Source organism: Engraulis encrasicolus, chromosome 5 (genome assembly GCF_034702125.1).
Source record: "Engraulis encrasicolus isolate BLACKSEA-1 chromosome 5, IST_EnEncr_1.0, whole genome shotgun sequence".
NCBI classification, from domain to species: domain Eukaryota; kingdom Metazoa; phylum Chordata; class Actinopteri; order Clupeiformes; family Engraulidae; genus Engraulis; species Engraulis encrasicolus.
Genome location: NC_085861.1, coordinates 12,523,325 through 12,548,405, shown reverse-complemented (window position 1 = coordinate 12,548,405; position 25,081 = coordinate 12,523,325). Strand labels below are relative to the sequence as shown.

Below are 25,081 nucleotides of genomic sequence, written 5' to 3'. Positions count from 1 at the left end.
TTTTCAATGAAAAGTCAGATGTGGCTTAAATTTCCACACCTCTCATGCCCAGTATATAGCTTACCTTTTTTTAATATTAACGGAATTGTGTAGTTTATAAATAGGCCTAAAGCTTATTGTAAATGTAAACAATTATTCATTAAACCATATCAATTAATAATTTGTTTCAAAATTGTGGGTCCTGTATTCTGCATGCAATGGTGGTTGATAAAGTTATTTGGCATGCACCCTGTGCATCTTTCGCAATGCCATACAGTTCTACATGTTAAATATGTAATTGATTTTATTGTCTCCTGTCAGTAAGGAAACGTAGACCTATCAGGCGAGGTGGGAAGTGCACGAGCACAAGGAAATGTTCTCTTGAACCGCGTTCTATCTTCAGAAGAACTAGTTGAGGAGTTTGTTTGTAGAAGGAGTGTTTTGGACTTCGAGCTCGGCAATTAGACAATACTATCGTATTGTTGTGGTAGCGTTATTTGATCGAGGAGCAGGACGGTTCGGACACTTTAGTCCGCTTGAGTTTCTAAAGCACTAATGGTATCGCCGTGCCATTTAGGAGGGGTGTGACTTGTTTTTCGCGAAGGGTAGGAGGGTGTCAGACGTCGTGGATGACCGAAAATACAAGGATGCTGTTATTTCAGCCAAAACACAGAATGGCTAGGTGCCAGCCTGCTTCCAAGTAAGTGGACCGCTGTCACCCTCAAGGAAAGGAGTTTTCCTCACATCGACAACGGCGTATTCGGGGTCTTGTGTGCCCTGGAAAGCTGCGAATTCAACGTCTTAACATCAGGTAAGTGTCTTAGCTTCATACATTAGCTACGTCCACAACTTGCTAGCACAATTCTCTTTCTGTGTGATTTAAACATCTCGCAGCCACGACAAGAATACAAACGTTTTCTTCTCGACCCAGTAATTAGCTTAATTGCATTGGTTATTGTAGTTAATGTATAATACATGGCGAGGGATCAGATGCAGGCATTCCCCAAGCTGGTTGGGATCACAATATTTGGTTTCATCCGGAGTGTGAGTGCGGATGTCTTGTCTCATTTTAGCGCTTTTAGCGAGAGTATCATTGGACGTGGGTCCAACAACGCTGTCCTCCCCTGACATTGCTTTGTCAGTGCAGAGCAATAGCCAAACACTGCAGCTGCAGCTGTTTACAACCATGCACATTGACATACAGTTCACAAATACTTTAATGTTATTGTAGATGTAGGCACTGATGTGCAAAAAAATGTGTAAATAACGCTTTGTACTTGACAAAATGTCACATGAGTGTAGTGTACATCAGTGCTGCAGTTCAGCACCACTGCAGTAGTACAGTAGTTGTGCGTCCAGCAGCGGAGAGGCTTATGTTGCTACCCAAGTGCTTCACACTGTCTTGAGACAAACTCTTGGCTCATATTTCTCCTCTCCCCATCGTCTGCCCCTCTGTCATGTTCACCCTACATTACCCTTTCCCCTCAAATGTCATCAGCAGATATGAACACCGGTGGCGAGTGACTGAGCGATGAAGAGTCCGGTGCACCGGTGCAGGGACGTGGAGCGGCAGGCGAGCAACCTGCAGCTGGAGACGCGCGTCCCGCCACCGCGCCTGATCGACCGCGGCAACGCCGATGCCATGTGGTTCGTCCGCGATGCGTGCGGCATCGTGTGCGCAGTGATCACCTGGTTCCTGGTGTTCTACGCGGAGTTTGTGGTGCTGTTCGTCATGCTGCTGCCGTCCAAAAACCTGACCTACAGCCTCATCAACGGGGTGGTCTTCAATGGACTGGCTTTCCTCGCCTTGGCGTCACACTTCAGGGCAATGTGCACAGACCCCGTAAGTTTCCCAATCAAAACAATGCAGTTCAAACTCTCTTAGTACCCAACAGGGCTCTAAATTAACTGTTTTCATCACCAACCAAAATGGCTAGTATATGTCAATCTTACTACTAGTCAAACACACACTTACCTATGGGCTAAAGTGGCTAGTACGTTGGTCTGTTCTACCAGCCAAACTGAAATTTCACCAGCATTTGGCCGGTTGGCTGGTGTTAATTTAGAGCCCTGGTCCCCAGCAATCTGTGCAAACTCTACTGTAAGAAACATATAATAAAAAACACTGCTTCATTCTTAACAATGACCAAAGGAGAGTAGCAGCAGGAGGGAGAAATTCACTGTATCTGATGTTTGCAATCAGCAGCAAAGTGCTTATGATCTATGCAAACGAGGTAGATAAGGAATCTGTGTACAGTGACATCCCATAGTGGTGTACAACACAACAACAGCCCTGTTCAGAGAGTGTCCGGCCTGCCTGCCTACAGTTTAACATTTCAACCATTGCATCTAGGGAGCAGTGCCAAAAGGAAACGCCACCAAGGAGTTCATCGAGAGCCTCCAGCTGAAACCCGGTCAGGTGGTCTACAAGTGCCCCAAATGCTGTAGCATCAAACCCGACCGGGCCCACCACTGCAGGTAGACCACACATGCATGCGCGCACACGCATACACACATACACACACACACACACACACACACACACACACACACACACACACACACACACACACACACACACACACACACACACACACACACACACACACAGGCGGTCTATAAGTGCCCCAAATGCAAACCCGACCGGCCCCACCACTGAAGGTAGACCACACATGCAAGCACACACGCATGTACACACACACACACACACACACACACACACACACACACACACACACACACACACACACACACACACACACACACACACACACACACACACACAGGTGGTCTCCAAGTGCCCCATATGCTGTAGCATCAAACCTGACTCTGGATGCACCACTGCAGGTAGGCACACATTGCCTGAGGCTTAAGCTAGATTTATGCTTCGGACGCATAGAATCTGCGTCCGTCCGTTTTCTGTCTATGCGAGTCCACGCCCCCCTCTCAGAGGCTCTGCGCCCGTCGTCGAGCGCCTCGAAAAAATTCTAACTATCCGTCGGACGGACGCGGAGTACGCAGACAAAAAGGCGCTATGATTGGTCGTCTCGCTACTTCCTTGTTCTGTTCTTGTGGCAGCGCAATGCCAGTAGTTTGCGAGAGCAGAGCTGTATTCTGTTAAAAACTTTATTAATGCCTTGTGTGTAAATGTGTGTAAATACACGAAGCTACAAGCTAAGTAACAAACAATGCATCAGTTGAACACTCGTGGCACAATGCCTGCGGTTTTACTACCGTTCCTCCACCGAATGTAAACACACATCGGCAGAATCAACTGTCTTTACATGCTTGCATTTTCTGCTCGTGAAAACAGACTGGGTATGTCAAATAATGATACCAGTGCATTGCCTTTGCAATTTGTGTGAAAATACCTAGCTAACCGGGATAGAAAGCAACATTGCTTAATAATGACCGCAGTGCTTTCAATGTAGTGAAAGTAGCCTAATCGCGCAATTTCAAATGTGGCTCGCGACGAGACCTCGGACCTCGCAGAACTCGCAGATGCATGAATACAATGTTGGTTCGTGGCCACTCCCACGCGAGTTTTGACGAGCGCAGTTGCAGAAGTCTAATCTGACCTTTAGCGGTCACTGAGCTCTCCGTCCGTCCATGGGGACACTGTACTTCGTGCTGCCAAGTGCTGTTCTCTTGAGCCCTGAATGTGGAGCACAGCAAGGTCATAGCGGTTGGCGGAGAAGTTTCATTCATTCTTTTCATTTATTGTTTATTTAGCAGGGACAGTGCACAATAGAAAATTGAGCCAGACTATAGCCACAAGGCTAATTTTCATCTGTAGTCCCTGGACAGGAATTGGTGTTAAGATAGAAATAGGATTAAAATTAATAATAATACAAAAATACGACAACAAAACAAATAATGGGTTCACTATGTGCAAGTAAAGGCCCACAGTATTACATGGCCAAAAAGGCATATCTAATTCGTAAATCGTAGGTCAAAAATCGCGATACGAAACCAATCGTGGGTTGAGTGTATCGTTACAGCCTTAGTACCATTCTAAGCACTATTTATATGAGTGCATAATAACAGTAGGAAGGAACTGAGTTTCTTCGTCAGTGCCCGACTGCATGCTGCATATTTTTTCATTGTTTAATTTGTTTCAGGACAGAAATGAAGACCTATTGTGCAATATGAGCCTGATCTCTCTCTCTCTCTCTCTCTCTCTCTCTCTCTCTCTCTCTCTCTCTCTATCTATGTATCTATCTCTATCTCTCTCTCTCTCTCTCTCTCTCTCTCTCTCTCTCACTCTCTCTCTCTCTCTCTCTGATGCATTCCCAGTGTCTGCAAAAGATGCATTCGCAAAATGGACCATCACTGTCCGTGGGTTAACAACTGTGTTGGAGAAAGCAACCAGAAGTACTTTGTGCTTTTCACAGTAGGTGCTTTACACTGCTCACTTCTGACATTCACAGCTCCAATTTGATCATCGTAAATATCAATACGGCAATTTTTGTTGTTTACAGTATGTAATTATTTCCTTTGTGTGTTCCTATGTGTTCCAGATGTACATCGCGTTAATCTCCTTGCACTGCCTGGTGATGGTGGTACTCCACTTCCTCTACTGCTTTGAAGATGATTGGACAAGTAAGTGATCACTGAGCGTTCCATTTTCCTGCGGTGCCATCTTGCTCAGAGCCATGACCATGCCTGTCTACTACTACTACACCCGACCTGACATGACTGCTGCTTTTCCCTCGCGGGAAGGAGTCTTTTTTTATGATGTGCGAAAGCAGGGAAACCTCCAAAGGTTAGACTGACCTAGGAGCCCCGGCGCTAAGCAGAAATCAAGGAGGAGGGTGTATTAGCCGAAAGGTCTTATGTGATCTTGCAGAGACGCAGAGATTTCACTAAAGCCTCTCCCTATATTTGAAGAGCTTCGATGCAAAAACGGTGTATATCGATTTTGAAGAATGTTGGGAAATTGACATTTTTATATTGGGCATTCTATTGAATTGCTTGGCAAAATGCATTTTACGTGTAGTTTTCAAAAGTATGTTCTCAAAATATGTGAATGGTAAGAATGAACACATACTTAATATGGGAATCATTTTAAATAATAAAATGCAAAAGTCAAAGATGGTGGATACACTGTTTTGCAACGAAACTCTTCATTTCCCAATCACAGATGCTGGGCTGATGCTGCATCCTAATTGGGCTATTTAGTGTCGGTAAGGAATGCTACTTTGCATGGTTGGGTCAATGGCTAAGGTTTGTAATTAAAAAAGAGAGCAAGGAGCTTGGGGGTTTGTAAACTACTAGCAAATGTCAAAACAACAGTTGGCTTTGCAAAGCACACCCATTTTTATTCAAACAGTTTTCTGTCTGATTGCACATATTCCTTTGTCAAAAATAAATCAAGCTTGCTATATTATGTGAGGATGAGAGAGAGAGAGAGAGAGAGAGAGAGAGAGAGAGAGAGAGAGAGAGAGAGAGAGAGAGAGAGAGAGAGAGAGAGAGAGAGAGAGAGAGAGAGAGAGAGAGAGAGAGAGAGAGAGAGAGAGAGACAGAGACAGAGACAGAGACAGAGACAGAGACAGACAGACAGACAGACAGACAGACAGCTTCCTATCCGTGTAGATCCATCCATGTTGTGCCATGGATGGAAAAGGCCTCTTTTCTTTTCCGTTTGAATTTCCCCACCGTTCTCTCTTGGCTTGTCGGGGCTATGTTACATCATCATGAAGGGATGTATACATGCCTGAAGTCAGGGGTCTCATCAGTGAACTGTGTAAAATGTGCCCTTTGCAAGCAGAGGTGTTTTGTTTCCCTCCAGTAAGAGTCTACCAATGTGTGTTTGTTGTTGTTGTTGGTGTGTGTGTGTGTTTTTTTGTGTGTGTGTGTATTTGTGTTGTACTTATATATACATTGACATCTGTGATGTGTCTGTGTTGTGTGTGTGTGTGTGTGTGTGTGTGTGTGTGTGTGTGTGTGTGTGTGTGTGTGTGTGTGTGTGTGCTTCCTCCACCCCTTGCGATTCACCCCCTCTCTACCCCACCCTGCCCTTCCCCCTCCCCCCCATTAGAGTGCAGCACCTTCTCCCCGCCGGCGACTGTCATCCTCCTCATCCTCCTCTGCTTTGAGGGCCTCCTCTTCCTCATCTTCACCTGCGTGATGTTTGGCACACAGGTCCATTCCATCTGCTCAGATGAGACAGTAAGTGCCAACCCCTCCTCACACCACCTCCTCCTCCTCCCCCCCCTTCCCACTCCTAATCCACCCCCTTTAGAGTAAGACTGGGGAGGGCAGGGACTGACTGTTGTCTGGCTGCAGCACTACACTCTACCAACAGCAATTCATTGGCCTATTAAGAACTCCCTGACGGGGGGACATAGCTGTACTGTATGTGATGATGTGGCAGAATCATTTTATGTAATGGCATGTCATTATATAGAAAGTATTTGACTGACTGGTCATAATATTTCTCAGTGGCAAGCGAAGCCCATTAATGACCATTATTAATATTAGGGCGGCACAATTACGTAATTAATTTTCTTTTTCACTTACAAGAAAAGCACAATAGAAAAATGACAAAAATACGAGAAGGTTAATGACGTATTCTTTTGCACCGGCAATCAATTTCACAATCAATCAATCAGTTGGTAAAGCAAAACAGATTAGTTATACTCTTTGGTCTGTAAAGCACAACATATTCTTTCTCCAGACTGTTTCTGAAATGCGATTAGAATGTGAACACATCTGTACTTCTGCCACTAAATGTTATAATGGGCGCTGTCCATTATGTAGTGCTGAAATTCCAATGAATTGGCACTGTCCATTAACTAGTGCTGAAATTCCAATGGATTGATGCTGTCCACTATGCAGTCCTGACATTCCAAAGAATTGGCGCTGTTCATACACTAGTGCTGAAATTCAAATTAATTGGCGCTGTTCATTCACTAGTTCTGAAATGCCCATGAATTGACGCTGTCCAACCATTCACTAGTGCTGAAATTACAATGACTTGGAGCTGTCCGTTTACTAGTGCTGAAAATTCCCTTAATGAACACTGGACATTCATTAGTGCTGATTTGGTGATGTTTCAACCTTCTTTAAAAGTTCGAAGTATCTTCAGTTACTACAGTATACATCATGATGATTTCAAGATGAATTTTGTAAGTAAATTTAAGTAAACTTATGATGCTTTTGTATCAGTACCTACAGCTATCCCTCATCTACCAATGCATCAGTGCATACTCCTCTAAACCTTTGAGCATCATAAATCCAAACATTAGTGTTAACGTTATTCAAAATGTAGAATTACTTTAGGACCTGCCTTACTGCATGAAGACCCCCATCTGGCCACGTCGGGGGTCTCTCTTGGGTGGTTTAGAGGGCTACAGTCAGACAACAGCTCCGTTGGCATCTCCCCAGACACTGCTTAGGCACCATTTAGTGGTCCATCCATTATTGAACTGCTATGTAGTTGCTCTGATAGAAACAGTGGTTGCTACACGTGTTCTAAAGCCTTCCGTAGTGCACTGCAGCGAAGCTCAATCTTACAGTGAGTGGCACCACAAGAGGGCGCCACTAGAGTTGCCAAAGAAAGGAGAGGTCTCGCTTATGAGTTAAAAAAAAAAAAAACACTCCATGCAAGACCTTATAAAGAAAAGTGTGTCATGTCTGAGAATATGTGGTCAAGAGAAGATCACCGTAAGGACAGATAAGAGGCTGCATGTTTACAACGTGTGAAGGGATGCCACAAATTGCAGCAGCCTGCCCTGTAGTCTAATCAGTGACTTCAGTCAGAAATATCCTGAGGAATTGGTGTCACAAGACAAGGATTTTACGAGACTTGGTGATGTAATTAGGAGCTTGAGTCATGCACACCTTCTCTGCTGATGCTGTGCTGCTGGACCCACACTGTCTGTGGGACCTCTGTGCTCGGAGAATGAGCATAGATGCATGCATGTCTTCTGACCTAAGCATGAACAGAAGGAATCCTCTTGGTATTGGATGTCTGGTATTAACTAATAATCAGCTGGCTTCAGCTTCTAGTGCTCATTTCCATTACATTGTAATAGCCTATAATATAGCCTATAGTATAACCTATAATTAACTATCTTCTTGTATGCTACTAACTCTCTAACTCCTCATGCTGCTGCCATTGTTCTATGCCTCTGCTCTACTTGCAATATACACCTCCCTTCACCTACAATAAACCAGTGTCCTGATCAGGGCTTGACACTGGCACCCACCACCCGCCAAATGCTGGTAAAACTTGGCTGTGGCTGGTAACAATTTCAGTGTCACTAGCCAGTTTGGCAGGTAACTTTTTCTATGGTAAGACCTATCAGAATAGTGTATATTCTGCACTTTGCGCCTTGTGTATCAATTGTTTGTATAAGTTCAAGAAAAAATGTAGTTACTCAGTTTCTATTTGTTTTAAGCACCTCATCTTCTGAGGTTAGATGTGCAGCGTCATGATAAAAAAGATCAAATTTGTGGCTAGTATAATAGCTGGGTGGCTAGACTCGGGGAAATCACTAGCCACAGTGGCTGGCAAGCGTAAAAGTTAATGTCAAGCCCTGGTCCTGATATCTCGGGTGTATTAAATTAAAACTTAGCGTGGCAGATATTCTGTGATTTATGACTTCTCAAAACAAATTTACCTTTTTAAATGGAAGATGGTTTTCCCGTCATAAACACTCCATTGATGAGCCCCATTGCAAGTAACTGTTTTTGTTCAAACTAGTGCACCAACACAATGTGGTTATATTTGATCATGCCTAGTTTGTCTGGGCCACACTGAAGTTGTGGTTGTCTCTCGTTTTTTAGGGCATAGAGCAATTGAAAAAGGAAGAGAGAAGATGGGCTAAAAAAACTAAGTGGATGAACATGAAGGCGGTATTCGGACACCCCTTCTCGATAGCATGGTTTAGCCCTTTTGCCAAGCCAGGCCATGGGAAGGCCGACCCGTACCAGTATGTGGTCTGAACCATTTTTGGGGGGTGAGGGGACAAAAAAACAACAACAACAAAACAAAGCCAGAAGGCCCGTCGATGGTCCCCGGCCAGCACTACGTAACAGACTTTGGTGCACTGGCGCCTCTCAGCTCTCCTCACTCCACCCTGCCCACCCTGCTCAACCCCACCTTAACCCTCCTGTCTCTCCACATTTCTCCTGACGCCTGTCGGCTCCTCCTAACGTGATTGTACTGTATGTCCAGCCTCTGTCAATTGTAAAGCCGACCTCTTTGGCAACAGCAGCGCTTCCCATAGGAAATGTCCCTTTTCTATGGTGCTACTTACTGTACCTACCTAAGGGGTGATGAAGGAGATATTGAAGAAGAAGAAAAAACAAACTTGCCAGTTTTGCCTTTTTATCTTTATTTTGTATTGGGTTTTGTATGTTTTTAAACAATGTTTCTTGATCTGACAAGCTCTTCTTTTTTTGGCTCCTTTCTGTCACCGTCTTATAGGGTGCATTCCAATATGCAGACTCCTATTCTCCACTTGTGCTTGTGGCCTTGGCCCGCCTCCGTGGAGAAAACAATAAAGTTTCCCAGCTGTCAGCTTAGCCACAACAACTTTTGGGGGACTGTCTTTCATTCACCATCCAGTTTGCAAATGAGAAAATGACTTAACAATTGAGCTTTTGCAAGATATTGACATACAATGCGGTTGTCAGTGATGTCATCACGACGTATTATTTCCTGGTACGAGGCCACAAGCACAAGTGGAGGACACAAGATTGCATATTGGAACGCACACAGAGTGTCTCTTTTCCTCTGTTCACATCCCTCTCTCCATTGCCCTGTCATTGAAGGCAATCCTCCTCCTCCTTCTCCTCCTCCCCTCCACTACATCTTTCTCTTCCTGGGTCTGTTGGACCTGCATCTAGTAACTTTAAATGCAAAATGCCTGGGTCGACTTGATAAAAGAAGCCTTTTTGTGTTTGAGTGGGGTGGTGGTGGTGGCATTTTTGCATGAGTCTGTTTGACCTGTGTCTACTAGTAACGAAAAAGCAAAATGCCTGGGTCAACTTGATGTAATTAGCCTGTCATTGTGTTTGAGTTGGTTGATGGTGAGGGTGACATTTTTGCATGGATTACCTCTAGTTATGTATATTGTTGTGAAGGAAACTCATTCCTCATCATGTCTTCGTGAGATGGATGAGGAATCACTGGGAAGAGGATTGCATCTGTAGTTTATGCCCTGAAAAGGGCATAGTCATATCAGCAGCAGCAAGTTACTCCCATTTTGGAGTACAGTTTGGCAATATGCCAGATTGAGGCGAGAGTTGCACCTTCTTCTTTTTTTGCACATCTTGGGGAAATTAAGTTTTTAGTTTTATAATGACAGAAGCATCTGGAAACATGTGAACTGAGGGAAGGATTGAGCCATCACAACCTGATCTCACAGAATTCTGTGTCAGTTTCATAGATTTTTGCCAAAATTCTGTGTTGGGGGTCACATAAATAGTTTCCGCCGTGAGTGACTCACGGAAGTGCTTTTTATATGTTCCTACAGCACTATGTTAAGTATATCATTAGAAAAATGACAAACCGGTGCGGTGCCAACCTTTTTCAGTTGGTCAATACCAAATTCAAATACTACCGGGAAAAACAAAAGAATGCTGTTGCAATTTAAGTAGTGCCCAGACCAAAGCAATGCCTAACCCTAACTTGTCAGTAAAAAAAATGTTCATCAGAAATACCTTCTCCACTCGGTTGATTGGCTACCAAATTTTTGTTTTTAATGAAAGAATGTTGGCAGTATCTGTGCCCAGATGAAAACAATCCCTAACCCCAACCAGTTGAGGGAATATAGAGAAAGCACTTCCATGCCCCCATCATAGAATTTTGGCAAAATCCGTGAAACTGCCACTGATTTTGTCACAATGGTCCCTATTAATTTCACAGAATTTTGTGAGATTGTGTTGGTCATCATGTTTTTTTTTCATTGGGCCTAATATTATTTTAATAATATATTATGTTTTATATGTTGTACATTTAAAAGGACAATCTGTTGACCTTGTTCTGTTACAATTTTATTACATTAATGATATTTAAGAAAACAACAACAACAAAAAAACGCATGTTCATGTTCATATAACACAGATTGTTCTTCTGTTCGTCTTAATGTGCGTAATACCGAGACTACCTTGATTTTATTGAAAGTAGCTCTTGCTGCACAATCACCTGTGAGATGGCTTCCAGTACTGCTTTTATATTGCCGTTTTTATTCTCTGTGTACAGTATACAAATATCAAACAATAAATCATGAACATGATTGGTTTACGTGTAACCGTGTCAGTATTTTCATGTCAGGATGTTCGATGGTGTACACCATTGGGGCCTAAACCACAGTCTACCATGAAGGCTAGCATGATATTATAGTAATGCATCTGGTTGCGGTGTCGTCGCAGAGACTCTGAATGATACAAAACCAAACAAGAGAGAAATGCTTAAAACAGCTATTTGCAATTCTATTGTCTTCCTGATAGTATGTCAACTCACTCTTTCTTCTTTCCTCTCCCTCCTTTTTAAAATCTTCTTCCTTTTATCGTTTTTTTTTTCAGTCTACTTCTCACTGTAATTATTATGGACATTCTTTGACATGCTTTTGTTTTAGCCCACCCCAATGGATCCGCATTGACCTGAATTTGGCTACATGTTGTGCTTTTAATTTAACCCTGTAATAGCCCACCTTTGATTATTAGGCCAGATGCTGCTTTCTGATTGGTGGAAAGGGAAGTGCAGGTAAGCCTTGCTGGCCTGAGACAGAGGAAACCTAGAGAAATTTGGCGGTGGTAGCTAGAAGCATGTCGTTGTTGTTTCTCAGCCATTTGTTCAGCATTTGAAGCAGTGTTGGCCGTTGACAAGCATCAGTATGGACGACTCGGTCTCAAACGCACAAATGCATGCTGCATGCACTTTATGCTTTCTTAGCCATCATCATACAGCTTATTGGTGCGTAGTTTAAATGTCATGCATTTTACCCATAATTGCTTGATCCCATGTTGTTACATCCCAAATCACTCCCTCATTCTCATGTGTTGTGCAAGAGAGACCATTTTCCCACATTTTGATGTCAGCCATTGTGCTCTCGTTAGTAAACTGTGATTTGGGACGTACTTGTTATGCATTGCATATGCTGCCACGATTTTGTCACACATAAGGACATATAACTTTTGCAAGTGTTGCATGTTCAAAAAAACAAGTAAAGCAGTAAAATGACTTGTGGTGTGGTGTAGGATGCATATGATAGGAAGTCTGACTGACTGTTTCCTTGTTTTCCCCAACAGGGTATAGAGCGCCTGAAGGGTGAGAACCCCACCTGGGAGAAGGTGTCTTGCTGGGAGGCGATGAAGGCTGCCTTCGGAGGCCCCCTCTCCCTTACTTGGTTCAGTCCCTTCTCCGACCTCACCTGCAAGACATCCCCGTCGGAGCCCGTGCCGCCCGCCCCTCAGGGCGAGATCATAGAGGAGGACGTCATCGAGATCCCGTATGAACGCTGAGTCAGGAAAATGGCTGACAAACACTGAGGGTACCTTTTAACATCTAACCTCCTGTCCTATAATGTGGCTTGTGGTTCGATGATGCCCTGGCTCCGTGGAGAAAATTAAGTTTCCCCTCCGTCAGCCTGAGTACAACTTTTGGGGGACTTTCATCCATTCAACACCCTGATTGCAAATGGGAAAATGAACTTTGAATTGTGCTTTTACAAGATATTGAGTTCAACTTCAATCATCGATGACGTCATGCCTCACATCACCAGGCCACAAGCTTAAGGAGAGGACGGGAGGTTTGATATTGAGTTGGACCTTGAGACGAGCCATTGAGACAAGCCATGATAATGGCATTTGAATCCCTCCCCACCCTCGTGCCTTTCCCTATCTACAGGGGACTACGCCTGGACCAATGCAGTATCTATCCACACTACCAAATGCACAGAAGGAACTCTTTTAGCAAGTTTATTTAATAACGTCCGGTAATGTCTTTTTTTATGAAGGAAATTAAGAGTTTCAAGGAGACTATCTTTGTTCGTGGGATGGTTTTGAATCGGCAAATGTGCCTTGTATGACAATGCCCATCATAATGAAAGACCTTTCTTCTAAAAGGAACATGTTGTCATGAAGTGGATGACTGTTGGTCACACATGGCATCGAAGAAGACATTTCTGCACTGCAGTTTGGCAATAACCTTTTAGAAGTGTAACCCTTGTTCACTTCCAATATGCTATAATCATGTTTACTCTGAACTATTTTCAAATACAGTCACATTAAAAGAAAATTATGGGTATTGTTTGAGCTCTTTTGTCAGGCAGACGCATCAGGACTTCAAGGTATCATCCACAGGCACTGGTGTTATCCTCCCTGTAAGTGGCACACCTATTAATAGACATGAGGCATTGGCTGGAAAACGGTTTCATCTTGGCTCCATGTAGGTCAGTGGTATGCCCGGAAACCAAGCAGATCCTGTCCCCAATGACCACCGGCGTCCCAAATTTTGAAGCCACAGTTAGTACTAGCCCACAATAGGAAAGAGTGGCACAGTCATGTGGTGTGAACAAACGCTGTATTTGGACATAACAGTTTTGTAAACCAACATTTGGACAAACATTTTACAGTTTCTGTGAAAACAATTCAGCCGACTGTAGGCTTAAAACAAATACAGTAAAAGAGATGAATAGAAAATCAATAACCTCAAACATACAAATACAGTTTTAACGCCACATTACCAGTCCCTAATACAGCAAATTGTGCTTATCATGAGTCATGCACAGTCGATATGTTATTTTGTGTTGGTCTCAGGGTTATATTGCTTAACAATGCAAATATTTGATTCTCAGCAGTAGAATGATAATGCTATATAAATACATCTTCTAATTAAGTGGGGATTACAATACACCCACCACCGAAAGGCATACACATGGTGCAGTGTTTACTGCAGTGCAAGGAATGCTGCACTGTGCTTTGGGAATAATTTAACCCTATACTGCACGGTGTTGCCATATGGCAACATACCATTCTTTTGGCATTTCCTGGTATTTAAATATAAATAATAGACACTGATTGGTTTTCATATTGAAACTGTGGCCTTGTTTTATCCAATTATGTGGTTTCTTGACATCACCTGACACCACACACTGCCCCAGGCTCGCTCTTTCCCTCACTGTACATGAGCGTGTGTCCTTGACAGATTACTCTGGCATTGGCCAAGATTTTTCACACTTTTTGCAATATTTACAAAATGTTTAAAAATATTGGGATGATCTATAGTTAGTCATGATCTGTTTTCACCATTTGTTTTGTTTTCAACTAAAATTATTTCCATTTTATGTTGAAAAATAGGTATGTTGCCATATGGCAACATTGTGCGGTAGTGGAACAAGACGGTCAATAGGGAAAGTGTATTGATACAAATACCCAATTCTAATTGATTGATTAATTGATTTATTTATTGATTGAATGATTGATAACTGATAATATTTATAATTTGTGTAAATTGCAGTCTGTAATGAACATTAAAAGTGTTATAATAGGTGTACAGAACTGTTTTATGAGCTTTCACTCTGAGTACATGCAGAAAAGCGAACAAGGCCTATGCAGCCTCCCCAGACTGCCAGAGGTATACCACAAAAATCCCCAAACCCCAGATTAGAGCATGAAAGCTACTGTCATCTTGACCATTTGAAGCCTCCAAAATGTTTTGACTTCATGTGTATGTTATAATTAGGCTAATTAGCACACAACGTTTGTGCAAATCTGTCAACCCGATTAAAAATGATTGTACAAAGTCAACCATTTTGAAAGTCAGCCATTTCAAAAGCATAATCTCGAAATTTCAAACAGCTCATAAACCAATTATATTATTAACACACAAGATTTACTGCAAATCCAAGCACCCATTGAATAGTTGTGGCGTAAACAAAAGGTAGGGCGTCTCGAAAGATTGCCAACTTCAAAGTCAGCCATCTTGAAATTCAGCTATCTTGAAAGCACTGGCCTCACAATTTTACATGACTTATTTACTCATTATAGAGTGTTATCACACAAGGTTTAGTGTAAATCCAAGCATCCATTCAAAAGTTATGACAAATAAACTGTCGGTTATGTTGAAAGATGCCTGGCCCGCAAATCGGCCATTTTGAATGTAGGCCATCTTGAAAGTGTTGGCTTCCAAAATTAAATAAATTCATGTACATATTATAGACAGTTACCATACACATTTTTGTGCAAATCTATGCACAGATATTGTGTTAATACCTAATATATTCATTGGTGGTTGGTCAAAGTAATACCACTGAAATACTGTTTTTCGGGGATATAATAAACAGTATTCACTTGTTCTCTCAGTGGCAAAAATGTGTTAAATAACTCCCTTGAACTTGTGGGTAAACTTTCAATGTTTTTCTGAGATAAAAACAATTATATTTCTATAAAATAATCCATAATGTTGTATGACCCTTGTTTGGTCTTGGAGGGAAAATGTACACTGGATCCTTTCCGTAAATGCACAATGTTGCCATATGGCAACAAACCTAAAAGTACCCCCCCAAAAAACTTTTTTTTGAAAAAAATTGCAAAAATGTCTTAAGAAGTTCATTTTATGTGACAAAAACCACAGTGAGATTTTTTTCCATGATGGGATAATAATGTGTGCAGTATAGGGTTAATGGCCATGCATTGCATTGTAATTACCAGTGCAAGAACATTGAGGGATCACTTAGGGTTTATATAGGTGGTAAAGTGTCTTATTTTTCATGTAAGCCGTTGTCTTGCTTTAAGACAAGTTAAAAGAGGGAGTATGTCGCTAAGCTAGTGAAAGTCAATGGATCCGTGTAGCATTGCTACACGGATCCATTGACTTTCACTAGCTTAGCGACATGCTCCCTCTTTTAACTTGCCTTAAAACAAGACAACGGCTTACATGAAAAATAAGACACTTTACCACCTATATAAACCCTGGCCAACGATTTTAACTGTATTAAGCCCCAAAATAGTGGCATGCCCCTTTAAGACAGTCATATTCATCCTGTTGAAGAGTACCACATTCCATCACGTTACTTTCCATACACACTCACTCATTGCTCTTGTCATCTGCCTAAAGCCTGGTTTAGACTCCTCCTGCAGCTGCAGGAGTCGTACTGTCAGAGGGGGTGGCGGCAGATCACGTACCCAAACAGACACCACGCCCCCCTCTTCAGAGCTGAAACGACCCCTTGCAGTGCTGAATGTATACTACTCCCTGGCTGGGGTGAATTTCTCAAAACCGTAGTTCTAACTATGTTAGCTACTTTGTTGTTTTCAATGCAGTTTCCCATTGGCAACTACCCACGTTGCTAGCTGGCTAAAAACTTCGCTTTTGAGAAACGCACCCCTGAATTGTCCGTAATCTGCCGCTGGCCTGCCCGTGACAGCACGTCTCCTGCAGTTGCAGGAGGAGTCTAAAGAGACCTTTACAGCACACAGACTTACAGATGCAGTGCCCGACCCGTCACACACACAATATATAAGACAAGACAGTCTCATTGGGTTTTCTTGGCCACAGCTGGCTCGGACTCCTGGTTTGCGGAGCCGTGCAGGATGAGTAGCCCAGACAGAGTGAGTGAGATGCCCACCCACCATAGTGCAGCATGGGTCTCTCCGAAGATCAGCCTCCCAAGGAATGCCTGTGGGGAATGGAAATGGGGACAAACAGTGTCTTTGTGAATGCTTGCAGTGCATTGTTGCTGCACTTGTCTGAGACTACTGTTAGAGAGCAGAGGGGTGTATGAAGTACAAGTATTCTCACTGATGTTATTGCAACACTATGACATGATCTTACATAGTTTTTATACACTAGTTATTCCACTGTACCTTATGCGGTACACTGTAACAGTACTTTTTACACTTCTGTTAAGGGTACCAGACAACTATCCCAATTATCTAAAAGGACATCTAAAAAAAACCAAACAGGCATGGTGACTCAAATTAGACTTGGAACAGCATGCTGTCTTGCCATAACACCATGTAGAGTTTGAATCATTTCAGGCATGGCAATATTTATTAATTCAATGTAGCCAATAGCCTACTAGTAGGTACCTGGTTGTGTTGCCTGTCATTTAGTTGAGGGCTGATACACACAGAGGACATGAAGTTGGAGGTTGTCATTAACTGGTTGCCTAATGGTGATCAGGCCGTGTGCACTGTTGCGAGCACAACTACTAGCTCACCGAGGATATGAAGTTGGAGGCAGTGGTGGTCACAGTGGCCTGGGCGGAGGAGGAGGAGAGTCGGAGAGCTTTGGCGAAGAAGGTCCACATGACCGCATTACAGGTGAACAGCATCCCTCCGCACATCAGCCGCAGGGGAATGTGCAGCTTTGAAAGGGGGAAATGAGCTTTCATCAGTCCTGTACCGCCAAACACACTTCAATACAGTTGAGAAGAAGAGTTCAGCTAAAGAGTAAAAAAAACCCTAATACCTCTACTGACACATCAGCAATCATACATACCCAGTCGCAAGGAGCACTTTCGTTGTCAAGCTGGAATATCCACTCTTCCCCTCTCCAGTTTTTCAGACCAGTTTCACAAACACCTTTGAGATAATCCGCACCAAGTGACAGCTTGGCGGAGGAAGAGGCAACAGCTCCAAGAAAGCCTGCCAGCAACGCATACACCACTCCGGGGAACATCTCAGTCGATAAACGATCGTTATTCATTCAAATAACAGCATTGCTTCGCTTCACTTCAGAGGTGCATTGAAAAAACACAGAAGTTCCTCCCCACTGTCAAACTCCGCGGTGTTCCGCGAGAAGACCTCTGGTGGCGCGTTAAAGAAATTGCTGAATGTTGCGAGTAATATCGTTAATTTAAAAAGCCACACAGATACACAAACAGACGACCAAAATAACAAGCAATAGCTATTTAAAAACGACACTGCCCTCCGCCTCACCCAAAATTCACTCAAGTTGATGAACACTGACAGAAAAACATTACCAAAGACGGTTTCCCATTGGTCATTCAATGGCCCATGTTGATGACGCTATATGACGCCAAACAAAATCGACATCCTGAACAGAAAACAGAAACAACCATCTGTCCGATTTTATGGAGTAAAATCTTTTACATATCGAAATGAATTCAAAACGTAATGTTTCGTGGATAAAGCCAGCAGAGCCATCATTTCTGAAGAAATTCAAAAGTGATGTTGGCTACAAGGAAGGACCGACGGTCGACACTAAGGTGAGCCAAGTATAATTGTTGCAGACAGCATGCACTCGTGTCTTTTTAGCCATTGATGTGCGCAGCTATTCTGGACTTTACGGTCCCATTCACTTCAATTCATTTTTTTGGCGTTTTACATATTTCGGACCGTGCGGACGCCGCTGTACTCGTGCGAGGAAAACAACAATTGTCTCGGGTGCTAAACATGGTCATGGAACGGCTTGCTTAACCAGAATGGTGTGTGTTGTGTCATTTCGAAGATAATTAAAGAAAATCTTATTACAATGGGATTTCTCATAGGCATGGTTTTGCATGTCTCTCATCTCTTTTCATGTTGACTGAGCTATCACCGTTACAAGTGTACAAGGTGCACAGCGCACATATGTATGCATACAAAAAGGAAGAATACATTTCACAGTGTAATTCTGCAAATAATTCACTTCAAAGTTAAGTTAAGTATGGCACTAGGCATCATGGTCATCATTATGGGTGTAACAAGTTAAAAAAACAAATCGGTCAGTTTGTCAAAGAGGAGACGGTAGATATGCACCATAATACACAGTATTCATCGAAATATGCTCATGAGTTATATGCTGAAGAAATACTGTACGTTCAAATATCTATTTACTGAATTAGACTAATCATGGCCTATCAGAATAATCTGGCCTATCAGCAAGTGAGGTAACATACACGAGTGTGAAAAAAGTTGTCCTTTGAATGGGCCTTGCCTTGAACCCACACTGTTGGAATGGTAGGCATGACTCCATCCACTAAGCTACCACAGTTTCAGTAAAATTTGTAAGACCAGAAAACTTCTTGTTGTGCACATTATCACAGCACTAAAAAATCATATAGGCCTACAATCTGTTCTGCACCATACTTCAGACAATGAGGTAATGGTGCAGGGAAAATATATTTTATATGATTTATTGTGTTAAAATGCACAACGACGACATATCTTTCTGGTCTTAACATTTCTTATGAAACTGTGGTAGCTTAGTGGATGAAGTCATGCTGTCCATACCATAAGTTGTGGGTTCAAGGCCACTCAGCATTCAACTTTTACTCACGTGTATGTAACCTCACTCCTGATATAGGCCTACATTATAAGGCTTATTGGGAAAATAAATATTTGTGCCTTCAGTATGTCTTCAGCATATGGGTGGGAGACGTGACGCCTTGTTTTTTCGTAACATTGGTTAAAAACCTACAAAACTGTTATTTTCCTTTAAAAAACAAATGTCACTGAAAGAAGATGTGGTACATTATGTTTCATATTAGTCTTAGATGAGAAGAAACATTTTTGTTAAGATTTATGTAAAGGTTTATATGTCAAATTTCCTGCGGTGTGACTGTAACATTAATGAAACAATATATAATAATATATATATATAAATTAACCAACAACATTTTGAATAATGTATGAAGCATTTAGCATGATTGCATAAATCTTAACTTTAGATTAAGATATGTGAATGTGGAAAAAACTCAAGACAGTAATATTAACTACAACTTCAATTTCGTAACACAAATTGCGTCCTGTGGGGTGACATGTATGTCAATGTTTGTGAATGGGCAGCTGCAAGGCCAACTACAAGGGTCTTAAAGACTGGCTCCTAACCAGTCAGTACCTCAGTTATTGGAGAGTGCTGTGAAAGTTTAAGGTGACTCTTAACCTCTTAATATGTCTTCATATTGCAATCTTTCTGTCACGCAATGCTTAGGTTCATTTTATGGTGTCCTGTGGTGTGACTGCTCTTATAGGAGGAAAAAAAAGTTTTTTTATTAATGAAAACACATTTTAAGATTAAACACAATATCATTATCAAGTTAGCATGAGCTCAGATGTCAGTCATGTATACAAAAGGATTAAAATGGCCATAATGCAGTGAATTCCCTGTGGTGTGACTCAATTTTCCTGCGGTGTGACATGCCTATGCTATGTGTTGATGCAGGACACATTTTCCCAAAAATGGCAAAAATAAGGTGAAATTCCACAGACCACTAAGTGCTTTATTTTTTTCTATTTTTTTCCCCAATTTTTATCCATCATTTTTTTCAGGAATTTGAAAACTTTTTTTTTTTTGCGTTACGCCCTTAAACGTCAACCACCCATATCTTTCAGGAGCATATAGCGACACATACTGTGTATTATGCTACATATCATCCACAGTGTCTGCTTTGAGAAATGAATCATTCTCAATTTGCACTACTTATTACATATGTGGTATGATCTGTTAACTTCAGAGTTACTTATTTTCAGAATTACAGAAAGTTCTGATCATTCTGCACATTGTAAGATGAAATGGTGATGACGCAGTGAACATGCTAAGAGATATGAAACCTGTCCAATCATGCAAATGACATCCCACTATAATAAGATTTTATTCAATTTTCTTCAAAACAACACAACACATTGCAGAAATTCTTGTAGCCATCATATGTAGGTCTATAGGATGTAATGGAAGCATTTACACATTGTCAGCAGCGCAAGCACCCTTTTCTCACAGACCCTTGATGTGCCCTACAGACAGACTTGAAGTACTTTGTACATGGGCCCATCTAAAACATGCAGTACAATGTTAAGATTTTGTTTGTTAATTCTTAACCTACAAACATGGAAAAGACAGAGGAGATGGAAGACGTTGGAAACGTCTTGAATGTAGCAATCCCATTACAATAGAAACAACATGAATTGCTTGCCAATTAATTACTATATGTAGTAGCCTAGTCTATAATGCAACCTTTGTTATATAGCCTAATAGTGAGTTAAATTGAATCCGAATGTCTCAGCGTGCCCTACAATATCGCCCCCCTGTGGCCACATTAGCTAATGAAGATAATGTTGCTTGAGTGACATGTGGCATGTGCATTATTGAGGAAAGAGACGTAGGCTATGTGCCGTCAGTATGTTTCCTTCATATCATTCAGAAGCATGGTGTGATGCATACTTTGTACTATGGCGCGCATATCTACCATCTCCTCTTTGACAAACTGACCGATTTGTTTTTTCACTTGTTCTTGCACACATATTGATGACCATGGTGCCTATGTAATAACACTTAACTTTGAAGTGAATTATTTGCAGAATTACACTGTGAAATGTATTCTTCCTTTTTGTATGCATACATATGTGCGCTGTGCACCTTGTAAACTTGTAACGGTGATAGCTCAGTCAACATGAAAAGAGATAAGAGACATGCAAAACCATGCCTATGAGAAATCCCATTGTAATAAGATTTTCTTTAATTATCTTCGAAATGACACACCACACACCATTCTGGTTAAGCAAGCCGTTCCATGACCATGTTTAGCACCCGAGACAATTGTTGTTTTCCTCGCACGAGTACAGCGGCGTCCGCACGGTCCGAAATATGTAAAACGCCAAAAAAATGAATTGAAGTGAATGGGACCGTAAAGTCCAGAGTAGCTGCGCACATCAATGGCTAAAAAGACACGAGTACAGCATGCCAATAATCCAAAAGCGCAATCAAACAAACATGCATCATTGTTTTCGCCATGTAGCGACAAGAAATGCCACAGTTCGATGATGATAGTGGCGATAGTGACCACGAGGACGAGATGCCGCAAATTGTTGTCTTGAAGAAAGGAGACCTGAGTGCCGAAGAGGTCCATCAACTGAAAAAAGACAAGGACCCCACAAAGGGTAAGATATCAATCAATGTATTCCTGCCTCTATCAGTACCCTGCAGTGCATGTATGAAAGGAAAGTTGCCTTGTGCAAAATATTGAAGTGCTGTGGTGTTCAGTCAGTGCAGTTTCCCCCTGTTAATGTAGGCCCCTACTGCACGAGTAGTTCTAATAGGCTATTTACTGCAATAGCCGAAAACATAATGGTAAAAACTGCTTTGATACCTAGGCCTATAATTAGGTAGGTAGCCTACGATGTTTTACAGTGATAAATATATACAGTGGGTTGTATAAGTTAACCTACTTATTATTCTTACCCCTTGAATTTGTCAACATTTTGGGATCCATGCACCAACTCTTGTTTCATTTCACAGCTACCTTTTTGACAGTGCTGAGGCTGATATGCACTATTACTTTCACTCCAAACCAAAATGTCTTTCATAATACTTTGCCATTGAAGGCCATATTTGTGTTGTGTGGTACTGATTTGCCTTTGAACAGATTATTTTATATCAACTGTGGATCCCTAAAATTAATCTAGAGCAGAGCCTTTACAAGAAAGACAACTTTTAAAATTAAAACTCATACAGTCACCCAATATCCTTAAATGGCAACCTTAAACAGGGGTCTGGTGAACTCAAGATTAACCAAGTACATAGGCTACATCTAAATACATTTCATTATCATGTGCTGGAATGGCAAAACTGACTAGTAATGTCAGCGCACACACACTATTTCTTATTAGTGACACAGGCAGGTTGCCCGCGACATCAGGCCCTTCGGTTAATACTCTACACCTAATGTGGCCCTTGGACCAAAATAATATCCCACCACAGTGAGTGATCTACAGTGATCATGGCTCCCTCTGATGGGTGTTCTCATTCATGAGCGACCATGTGATAATAAGTTTGCAATGCGTAAGGCTTGGGAAATCTTTTGGTGAGCAATAATAGGCTAATCCTGTATCCACAACGTCATCCCAAACCTGTCTGTCTAGTCTAGTGTGTTCCTTTGGATTTCATGACATAGTCATTTCATGTGACACTTTGGGGCCTGGCCGATGCATATTTTAATCAAGTGTTGGCCCTTCACATGAAAGCTCAATTAAATATATTTGTTTGTGGCTGTAGTGTGGCAAAAGGTTGAAAAGAATACTTATGCAACCCACTGTAAACAGCTTGTAATGTTGGAACAATTTGCTTATCAAGACATGCTGTAATGTTGCCTCTGGGTAATTTGTTCAGATGACAAGCCTCCCTCAGACGGCAAGATCGTGTTCAAGAAGCCAGAGAAGCGGTCGTCATCAGACAAGTACCAGGGTATTTCCGCCAGCTCCAGCAAGAAGAAGAAGAAACACGAGGAGAAGGAGAAGGAGGAGGAGGAGGAGGAAGGCAAAGGCGAATCAAAGTCAGGGATGAAAGTGAAAAACAAAAGTTTGCTGTCTTTCGGTGGCGATGATGATGATGAGGAAGACTGAACTCTTTACTCTGACTCAGTTGGATCGGTCGTGTTTTAGACCTAAAATAAGAACTCTTTCCTTCTCCACCACAGGGTCCTCTTGATCAACTTAGTTTTTTTTCTACTGTATGCATTTCGCAAAGAAAAACTCTTGCAGACTGTCCTCATTTGCAATTCAATGTTGTGAATGAGGACAAAGTGTGTCGGAGTATTTCGTTGTAACATTGGTGTCCTTGTGGATGTCCCAACACACCTGACCAAGGGAGGTGTGTAAGAAATCTGAAAATATCTACATGCCATTGTTTCTTATTTTTATTTTTAAAAAATGTGTTTTAATAGCTCTAGTCATCTGGATGAGTTGTGGACAGCTGATTTTACTGAAGGCAGCTTTTCAACACACTAAACGTACGTAAATTATGTAATTATAGAGCCGATGGAAACACAACTTGATGTGAGGAATTTTTACAATGTTGTTGCAAGTAGCACAGGAAAGGCTCTGCCCAACTCACTGGATGTACAGCTCCAGGCCACTTTATTAGAATAGCATGAAAAAGTTGATTTATTTCCATAATTCCATCAATAATGTTAAAGTGTAATGGATTGTAGATGCATGGCCCAGTTGTTTAACTAGTCCAATCATTCAAGTTTTTCTTTTTACATAATTTGGCCTTCCAGCTCAAAAAACCCATGAATTGGGAAATTCGCATTATTAGAATATTGTAATAAAATCACAATTTTCTTCATCAAAATTCGTTTCACATCAGTGCACATCAAATCAGTTGAAATTTGGTACTTTCTACATAACATGCAATGTTCAATACTTGGTTAGGACTCTCTCTGTCTTAATAACGGCCATGATGCGTTTAACATTGAAGTCAATGGCAGAAACAGTGCATGGGAGTAATGGAAGGCCAGATATCCTTGATGCTTTGCCGTCAGCTGTTCTTGTTTTTTGACCTGGTGTCCCACACTTCACTCTTCAATATACCCGTAGATACCCATGCTACGTTTTGGTGTTAACTCACCAGTTTAATTCTAACTCACCAGAAATAAAACCCCATTCATTTTCAATGGGGTGTCATTTCTGGTGATTTAGAATTAAACCAGTGAGTTAGCGACAAAACGTGGCATGGAAATCTACAGGGTATATTGAAGAGTGAAGTGTGGGACACCAGGTCAGCTATACAAAAACAGCTGACGGCAAAGCATCAAGGATATCTGGCCTTCCATTACTCCCATGCACTGTTTCTGCCATTGACTTCAATGTTAAACGCATCATGGCCGTTATTATTAATAATAAGACAGAGAGAGTCCTAACCAAGTATTGAACATTGCATGTTGTGTAGAAAGTACCAAAGTTCAACTGATTTGATGTGCACTGATGTGAAACAAATTTTGATGAAGAAAATTGTGATTTTATTACAATATTCTAATGATGCGAATTCCCCAATTCATGTTTTTTTTGAGCTGGAAGACCAAAATGTGTAAACATAAACAATTTAATGATTGGAATAGTTAAAAAACTGGGCCATGAATCTATAATCCATGACAGTTTAACATTATTGATGGAATTATGGAAATAAATCAACTTTTTCATGCTATTCTAATAAAGTGGCCTGGAGCTGTATGTGTATATTGCTTCTACAAAGGAGCTCCTCTAGTGTACGTGTCTTGATTTTATTCATGAATTTGCCGTCCCAAGATTTGGGATTGTATGGATTACCCATTGTAGCTGGGTAATGGTTTTTGTTTCAATAAAATAAAATAAAATATTAAAACTCAATGCATCTCATATTCTGGAAATAAAAACAAATACAAATTAC

General features: G+C 41.6%; 3 protein-coding genes across 6 annotated transcripts; 2 read left to right on the top strand and 1 right to left on the bottom strand.

The window, feature by feature from the left end:
* The first annotated feature begins 327 nt into the window (after nt 1-327).
* Nucleotides 328-13,291, top strand: zdhhc3a (zinc finger DHHC-type palmitoyltransferase 3a). Of its 4 annotated transcripts, XR_010034880.1 has the most exons (8): nt 328-790; nt 1,481-1,822; nt 2,333-2,457; nt 4,276-4,372; nt 4,500-4,581; nt 6,020-6,150; nt 12,244-12,529; nt 12,566-13,291. XR_010034880.1 is itself a non-coding variant. In XM_063198707.1 (7 exons), exons 2-7 carry the CDS (start codon nt 1,511-1,513, stop codon nt 12,454-12,456), a joined length of 960 nt encoding a protein of 319 aa, XP_063054777.1. In that variant the 5' UTR covers nt 328-790; nt 1,481-1,510; the 3' UTR covers nt 12,457-13,290. The 4 variants fall into 4 exon arrangements, 3 of the variants coding, with proteins under 3 accessions (XP_063054777.1, XP_063054778.1, XP_063054779.1); XM_063198707.1 differs by having other exon boundaries at nt 12,244-13,290; XM_063198708.1 differs by having other exon boundaries at nt 1,478-1,822; nt 12,244-13,290.
* A 2,533-nt stretch (nt 13,292-15,824) lies between these two features.
* tmem42a (transmembrane protein 42a) lies at nt 15,825-17,896 on the bottom strand. Its single transcript, XM_063198718.1, has 3 exons — nt 17,438-17,896; nt 17,157-17,303; nt 15,825-16,613 (listed from the first exon to the last, which is right to left on the bottom strand). Exons 1-3 carry the CDS (start codon nt 17,642-17,644, stop codon nt 16,470-16,472), a joined length of 498 nt encoding a protein of 165 aa, XP_063054788.1. The 5' UTR covers nt 17,645-17,896; the 3' UTR covers nt 15,825-16,469.
* Nucleotides 17,897-17,944: 48 nt separating this feature from the next.
* On the top strand, nt 17,945-23,818 carry kiaa1143 (KIAA1143 ortholog). The gene is made up of 3 exons (XM_063198720.1): nt 17,945-18,167; nt 21,675-21,816; nt 23,045-23,818. The coding sequence occupies exons 1-3, from the start codon at nt 18,060-18,062 to the stop codon at nt 23,275-23,277; spliced, it is 483 nt and encodes a 160-aa protein (XP_063054790.1). The 5' UTR covers nt 17,945-18,059; the 3' UTR covers nt 23,278-23,818.
* The last annotated feature ends 1,263 nt before the right edge of the window (nt 23,819-25,081 follow it).

Bases quoted from the DNA above. Each gene is read 5' to 3' on its own strand.
- zdhhc3a (XM_063198707.1), top strand. From the start codon at position 1,511: ATGAAGAGTCCGGTGCACCGGTGCAGGGACGTGGAGCGGCAGGCGAGC. The intron at 2,458-4,275 runs GTAGACCACACA...ATGCATTCCCAG, and splicing joins GACCGGGCCCACCACTGCAG to TGTCTGCAAAAGATGCATTC. The intron at 6,151-12,243 runs GTAAGTGCCAAC...TTTCCCCAACAG, and splicing joins CCATCTGCTCAGATGAGACA to GGTATAGAGCGCCTGAAGGG.
- tmem42a (XM_063198718.1), bottom strand. From the start codon at position 17,644: ATGAATAACGATCGTTTATCGACTGAGATGTTCCCCGGAGTGGTGTAT. The intron at 17,304-17,437 runs GTATGTATGATT...CCCCTTTCAAAG, and splicing joins AAAGTGCTCCTTGCGACTGG to CTGCACATTCCCCTGCGGCT. The intron at 16,614-17,156 runs GTGAGCTAGTAG...CATTCCCCACAG, and splicing joins CCTCCAACTTCATATCCTCG to GCATTCCTTGGGAGGCTGAT.
- kiaa1143 (XM_063198720.1), top strand. From the start codon at position 18,060: ATGAATTCAAAACGTAATGTTTCGTGGATAAAGCCAGCAGAGCCATCA. The intron at 18,168-21,674 runs GTGAGCCAAGTA...TTCGCCATGTAG, and splicing joins GACCGACGGTCGACACTAAG to CGACAAGAAATGCCACAGTT. The intron at 21,817-23,044 runs GTAAGATATCAA...TAATTTGTTCAG, and splicing joins AGACAAGGACCCCACAAAGG to ATGACAAGCCTCCCTCAGAC.